We start from the raw sequence: 7,702 nt of genomic DNA on the forward strand, positions 1-7,702 counted from the left end.
GTGGGGAAAGTTCCATTTTCTCTTAGAAAAAGTAAGCTTTTGGGCTTAAACTTTTCAGAGTTAGTGTTTTATTGATATCGTCCTCACTCCAATTAGTAATATTTTTCTCAGCAAATATATGATCAATTTGTGAGCGTGAGAACATTTGGCTAAGATTCTTCTTGGCTATGCATATTTTGTCCTGAGAACACCGTAAGCTGTCTTTGTAGTTTTCCTATTTTCCATAGCATTCAACTCCTTTTCCTTCTTCATTTTTGCCTTGTGAAGAACAACTATCTTCGCTTCTCTTTCTGCAACTATTCTTTGTAATGATGTTCTATCTTGTAACAGCTGCTGAACCTGAAGGTGGAGCCTATTCTCCCCACACTGTCATTCTCAAAGCTGGTTGTGGCATCATTCGGGGCTGCACCATCTGTAACATGAAAAATGCACAAATCATTTTATGTGGGTACAACAGTGGATATTAAAATATTCAATATTATCTATTTAATTTGTTGCAAGATTTTTTATTTAGTATGTACTTGCAATACATTGGGGACAAGCAATAGCTTAACTTACCTTTGGTCTCAAAATGTTGACCCGTGTGAGGTGATGAGGTCACACAGCTGTCTGTGGCACCATTCTGGGCTGCATCATCTGTAACATGAGTAAGGCACAAATCATTTCATGAAAGCACATCAATGGACACAATCTCTCTTCTCTCTTTGTTGCAAGATTTTTATATAGTACTTGCAATACATTGGGGGCAAGCAATAGCTTAACTTACCTTTGGTCTCAAATGTTGACCTGTGTGAGGTGATGAGGTCACACAGCTGTCTGTGGCACCATTCTGGGGTGCATCATCTGTAACATGAGTAAGGCACAAATCATTTCATGAAAGCACATTAATGGACATTAAAATTCTCTCTCTCTCTCTCTCTTGTTGCAAGATTTTTTATATAGTACTTGTAATACATTGGGGGCAAGCAATAGCTTAACTTACCTTTTGGTCTCAAAATGTTGACCTGTGTGAGGTGATGAGGTCACACAGCTGTCTGTGGCACCATTCTGGCTGCATCATCTGTACATGAGTAAGGCACAAATCATTTCATGAAAGCACATTAATGGACATTAAAATCTCTCTCTCTCTCTTGTTGCAAGATTTTTTATATAGTACTTGCAATACATTGGGCAAGCAATAGCTTAACTTACCTTGGTCTCAAAATGTTGACCTGTGTGAGGTGATGAGGTCACACAGCTGTCTGTGGCACCATTCTGGGTTGCATCATCTGTAACATGAGTAAGGCAACTCATTTCATGAAAGCATTAATGACATTCTCTCTCTCTTGTTGCAAGATTTTATATAGTACTTGCAATACATTAGCCACAATAGCTTAACTTACCTTTGGTCTCAAAATGTTGACCTGTGTGAGGTGATGAGGTCACACAGCTGTCTGTGGCACCATTCTGGTTGCATCATCTGTAACATGAGTAAGGCACAAATCATTTCATGAAAGCACATTAATGGACATCTCTCTCTCTCTCTCTCTCTCGCTCTCTCTCTCTCTCTTGTTGCAAGATTTTTTATATGTACTTGTAATACATTGGGGCAAGTGCTTAACTAACTTACCTTGGTCTCAAAATGTTGACCTGTGTGAGGTGATGAGGTCACACAGCTGTCTGTGGCACCATTCTGGCTGCATCATCTGTAACATGAGTAAGGCACAAATCATTTCATGAAAGCACATTAATGGACATTAAAATTCTCTCTCTCTCTCTCTCTCTCTTGTTGCAAGATTTTTTATATAGTACTTGCATACATTGGGGGCTAATAGCTTAACTTACCTTTGGTCTCAAAATGTTGACCTGTGTGAGGTGATGTGGTCACACAGCTGTCTGTGGCACCATTCTGGGTTGCATCATCTGTAACATGAGTAAGGCACAAATCATTTCATGAAAACATTTTATGGACACAAATTCTCCCTCTCTCTCTCTCTCTCTCTCTCTCTCTCTCTCTCTCTCTCTCTCTTGTTGCAAGATTTTTTATATAGTACTTCTGTGCAATACATTGGGGCAAGCAATAGCTTAACTTACCTTTTGGTCTCAAAATGTTGACCTGTGTGAGGTGATGAGGTCACACAGCTGTCTGTGGCACCATTCTGGGCTGCATCATCTGTAACATGAGTAAGGCACAAATCATTTCATGAAAGCACATTAATGGACATTAAAATCTCTCTCTCTTGTTGCAAGATTTTTTATATAGTACTTGCAATACATTGGGGCAAGTAATAGCTTAACTTACCTTTGGTCTCAAATGTTGACCTGTGTGAGGTGATGAGGTCACACAGCTGTCTGTGGCACCATTCTGGGCTGCATCATCTGTAACATGAGTAAGGCACAAATCATTTCATGAAAGCACATTAATGGACATTAAACCCTCTCTCTCTCTCTCTCTCTCTCTCTCTTGTTGCAAGATTTTTTTATATAGTACTTGCACACATTGGGGGCAAGTAATAGCTTAACTTACCTTTGGTCTCAAATGTTGACCTGTGTGAGGTGATGAGGTCACAGCTGTCTGTGGCACCATTCTGCGCTGCATCATCTGTAACATGAGTAAGGCACAAATCATTTCATGAAAGCACATTAATGGACATTAAAATTTCTCTCTCTCTCTCTCTCTCTCTCTCTCTCTTGTTGCAAGATTTTTATATAGTACTTGCAATACATTGCAAGCAATAGCTTAACTTACCTTTGGTCTCAAAATGTTGACATGTGTGAGGTGATGAGGTCACACAGCTGTCAGTGGCACCAATATGGGTTGCATCATCTGTAACATTAGTAAGTCACAAATCATTTCATGAAAGAACATTAATGGACATTAAATTCTTTCTCTCTCTCTCTCTCTCTTCTCTCTCTCTCTCTCTCTCTCTCTCTCTCTCTCTCTCTCTCTCTCTCTCTTTTCTCTATCTCTCTCTCTCTCTCTCTCTTCTCTCTCACTCTCTCTCCCCTCTCTCTCTCTCTCTCTCTCTCTCTCTCTCTCTCTCTCTCTCTCTCTCTCTCTCTTGTTGCAAGATTTTTTATATAGTACTTGCAATACATTGGGGCAAGCAATAGCTTAACTTACCTTTGGTCTCAAATGTTGACCTGTGTGAGGTGATGAGGTCACACAGCTGTCTGTGGCACCATTCTGGGCTGCATCATCTGTAACATGAGTAAGGCACAAATCATTTCATGAAAGCACATTAATGGACATTAAAATCTCTCTCTCTCTCTCTCTCTCTCTCTCTCTTGTTGCAAGATTTTTTATATAGTACTTGCAATACATTGGGGGCAAGCAATAACTTACCTTGGTCTCAAAATGTTGACCTGTGTGAGGTGATGAGGTCACACAGCTGTCTGTGGCACCATTCTGGGCTGCATCATCTGTAACATGAGTAAGGCACAAATCATTTCATGAAAGCACATTAATGGACATTAAAATTCTCTCTCTCTCTCTCTCTCTCTCTTGTTGCAAGATTTTTTTATATAGTACTTGTAATACATTGGGGCAAGCAATAGCTTAACTTACCTTTGGTCTCAAAATGTTGACCTGGGTGAGGTTATGAGGTCACACATCTGTCTGTGGCCCCATTCCGGGTTGCATCATCTGTAACATGAGTAACGCACAAATAATTTCAAGAACGCACATGAATGGACATTAAAAGTCTCTCTCTCTCTCTCTCTCTCTCTCTCTCTTGTTGCAAGATTTTTATATAGTACTTGGTAATACATTCAATAGCTTAACTTACCTTTTGGTCTCAAATGTTGACCTGTGTGAGGTGATGAGGTCACACAGCTGTCTGTGGCACCATTCTGGGCTGCATCATCTGTAACATGAGTAAGGCACAAATCATTTCATGAAAGCACATCAATGGACATTAAAATCTCTCTCTCTCTCTCTCTCTCTCTTGTTGCAAGATTTTTTATATAGTACTTGCAATACACATTAAAGGCAACAGCTTAACTTACCTTTGGTCTCAAAATGTTGACCTGTGTGGTGATGAGGTCACACAGCTGTCTGTGGCACCATTCTGGGTTGCATCATCTGTAACATGAGAAGGCACAAATCATTTCATGAAAGCACATTAATGGACATTAAAATTCTCTCTCTCTCTCTCTCTTGTTGCAAGATTTTTATATAGTACTCTCATTGGGGGCAAGTAATAGCTTAACTTACCTTGGTCTCAAATGTTGACCTGTGTGAGGTGATGAGGTCACACAGCTGTCTGTGGCACCATTCTGGGTTGCATCATCTGTAACATGAGTAAGGCCAAATCATTTCATGAAAGCACATTAATGGACATTAAATCTCTCTCTCTTGTTGCAAGATTTTTATATAGTATATACTTGCAATACATTGGGGGCAAGCAATAGCTTAACTTACCTTTGGTCTCAAAATGTTGACCTGTGTGAGGTGATGAGGTCACACAGCTGTCTGTGGCACCATTCTGGGCTTCATCATCTGTAACATGAGTAAGGCACGATGTAAAACTTTACCCTGTTTACCTTCTGCACTCTGTTTTGCTCGGTTACATCACAAAAACTCATGGTACTCCCATTTTCTTTCAGCCTTTATTGAAGAAAACAATTTTATTTTGGTATAACGCATGAAATGCATATGTTCGATATTAGTTAGTCATTAAATAATTCTTTAATTTACATGTTTTTATTATTATTTATCAATTTACTGAATTTTACTCTAGTATTTTTAATTTTAGAAATACCTCATTACCCCTCAGCAACGGCTTTATTACCCCATGCAGTGGCGCCTGCAGTAAATTTCATAGGGTGGCCATGGGGCCACTTAAAATCTTGGGGTGGCACACCAGAATTAAAAAGTCATAATTTCAGGAATTTTATTTTACTAGTACTATTATTACAACTTTATTCTCCTGTTGCGGATCCTCAGTGCTGCAGTTGCATTATCAGAACAACATTATTCGCCGGTTGCTGTGTTTTTGGCAAACGCATCCACAAACTCATCAAGATTTATGGCCTTAGCCCTTTTTGATTCCACACTGAGCACCCCAAATTGCTTAAACGCTCATCAGTCATGGTACTTCTCAAGGCTGTTTGATTAACTTACACAGAAAAGCTGCGTTCACAGGATGAGGTGCTCACAGGTAATGCAAGTGCAATTTTTGCACAGTTTAAACATTTCATGGAATACCTCCTATATGGCTCCAGAAAGGCAGTGAGCTCCATTAAACTCTTTGGTGTTTCCTCACTACTAGCTCGCTTCCTCTCAAGAATGCGCTTGAGCTGGGGATTTGTATTGTAGATCCTCAGTGCTGCAGTTATATTGTGAGGCAAATGGAACACTACATCTTTCTCACAAAATGTGGGACTGCTTGGATTCATGGCCTGTATCCTTTCATTATGATACAGTTTTCTTTGGAAAATCTTCTCCTCACCTCAGAGAGAAGCACATCAATAACTGGAATAAATGAACCTGTCCGAAATGACTCCTTCTCTGTGTTAACTTGTCTTTGAACTATTGGACTGAATGTGTAATGCCCTTCAAGCCTAGAGCTTGGTCTGACCTGACGGCCTGGAGGATGTGTCACACTGATGTTGCATTGTTCAGTAAGAGTCAGAGTATTGTCCCAGATGTCATTAAAGAGAGAGCCCTCTCTGTAACTCTCTAATGTGTCAACAAGAGAGTCAACAAGTGTGACAGCTGTGCCCAAATCCAGTTGCGGGGACTGCAAAATATCTGACAGATATTTTATCTCAGCAAGAACACTGGTAAATGTTACAAGGAGGGCAACAAACTTGAGATCTATTTGGGCTAATAAACCTCTTGCCTCTGTAGCTCTGTCACCATTTTGCTCTTCTGATATTTCTTTTAGTAGACGCATGATGGCTGGCAGTCTGTCTCTCACTGTCTTGCAAGCATTATACCTACATGCCCACCGTGTGTCTATCAGCCTCTCTCTCTCTCTCTCTCAAGGCCAATAAAGGAAGGTCCAGCGAAGAGAGGGGAATCCCCGGCAGCGTGACGTCACCCACGCCTACCCCGCCTCTCAGTGCTCTCTTCCCGCTCGCTGGCCTCGGCTTCGGCTTGGTCAGTCCACGTGTCTTCAACTCCCTTCTATATTCCTGTTTTTTTTCTTCATTCATAAAATATATATTTAACGGAGGTGGCCTCAACAGCGACTGACGAGCGCATCACGGGCGAGCCATGGGGCGAGCGTAGCCCAGAGCTGAAGCCGAACGCGTGATAAATTTGAGCAGCGCGCCACGATCGTGACGTCACGTACGCTTGAGAAGTGAGCTCGCCGCTGGACCTTCCTTTCTCGATCGTGCTCTCTCTCTCTCTCTCACACATTTTATACGACTTTTATACAGTCGGTGTAGATTTTGTAAGATTTTGGGGATTTAGGGCCAGTCTTACAGTCCAGTCCAGCACGTTTGTAAGCTCCCCAACCAAACACAAAACACGACGAAAATTCCTTGTATAGTGTTTTTTTTCACATTTGTTACTTTTTTTTATGCCCTTGAACTGACTCCTCTGCTGTAAAGAAGAAAAAAAAACACTATACAAGGCATTTTCGTCGTGTTTTGTGTTTGGTTGGGGAGCTTACAAACGTGCTGGATTGGACTGTAAGACTGGCCTTAGACTTTTTCTTTCAAGCTTTCAAAGGTTAGGGTTAATTTTAAAGATCTTGAATTTTTTCAAGCGCTGGCAACACTGTAAAATAAAACTGGCAATAGATATTTGTGACTGGCCAGTGGGGTGGCCAGATTTGCAGGTGGCTGCGGCCAATTCCAGGCCACCCCCTGGTGGCGCCACTGCCCCCATGGGGTATTACCCCAGTTTGAGAACCACTGCATTACAGGAACTCAATATTTCATCCCAAAGTGCCATCAAGGATAATGATAATATCCCTACACCGCCCACGGTATGCCAGTCAGCACCGTCAAATCTAACTTAAATTCAAATCTAATTCACTTAAAAATCAACACTCACCTTGTTGGTGTGGCAGTAATATCGTTGGTACAGCTCCAGCCTTAAGTCGTCGTTGATTTTTTGGCACTGCTATATTGAGTAGTGTATACTTTAAACTGGTGGGCTCATATGAAGACTCCTCAAAGTGCGTGCAGCATACTCTGGCGTCGGTGTCATGGCGGCGGCGGCTATCATCAGATTTACACGCCAGAACCCATTTCTTCCTTATTTCAGGGTCTTTTGGGATGCGGTGAAAAGTCAAATTTGATTTCCTATGTCTATAGCGATTTTCACACCCTTTAACAGCACATTTTTTAGACATGATCACTTATTAATTACGAAACATGCCCTCGCACAACTATCCAGAGCGCGTCCGTACACACAGGCAGCTGAACCACGACTGAACCACTGACGTCACGGCGTTCGCTGAGTTGCCACTTTTCACAAGATGCGCAGAAGTTTTTCACTTTTGTCATCCACATAACCCGACTTGGTAGTATATAGACTTAGCTTTTACCCTTGATGACATGAAATGCGTCATCGTGCGCGAGAGGGTTAAATAAGTCAGATTTATCTCAAATTCACTGTCTGGGCCAGACAAATATTCGGAAAAGAGAAGGCAAACCAGTTTGTAGATATATATAAATATGCTGTATATTCACGTCCTTATGGATATCTTCTTGTTGATTAGGGTATAAATACTCCTGAATCCCTACAGTTTCGCTCAAACAT

General features: G+C 41.2%; 1 protein-coding gene across 1 annotated transcript in view; it reads right to left on the reverse strand.

Moving 5' to 3' along the window:
- Nucleotides 1–7,454, reverse strand: part of LOC126994507 (uncharacterized) — a 34,999-nt gene extending 27,545 nt beyond the window's left edge. The window contains exons 1-8 of the mRNA XM_050853824.1: nt 6,992–7,454; nt 4,403–4,480; nt 4,215–4,271; nt 3,988–4,008; nt 3,789–3,845; nt 1,383–1,403; nt 559–636; nt 366–412 (exon numbers count right to left, since the gene is read on the reverse strand). Coding sequence (XP_050709781.1) covers nt 366–412; nt 559–636; nt 1,383–1,403; nt 3,789–3,845; nt 3,988–4,008; nt 4,215–4,271; nt 4,403–4,480; nt 6,992–7,292 — 660 coding nt within the window. The 5' untranslated portion in view covers nt 7,293–7,454. The remainder of the gene's footprint in view (nt 1–365; nt 413–558; nt 637–1,382; nt 1,404–3,788; nt 3,846–3,987; nt 4,009–4,214; nt 4,272–4,402; nt 4,481–6,991) is intronic.
- Between the last annotated feature and the right edge of the window lie 248 nt (nt 7,455–7,702).

Source organism: Eriocheir sinensis, unplaced genomic scaffold, assembly GCF_024679095.1.
Source record: "Eriocheir sinensis breed Jianghai 21 unplaced genomic scaffold, ASM2467909v1 Scaffold81, whole genome shotgun sequence".
NCBI lineage: Eukaryota > Metazoa > Arthropoda > Malacostraca > Decapoda > Varunidae > Eriocheir > Eriocheir sinensis.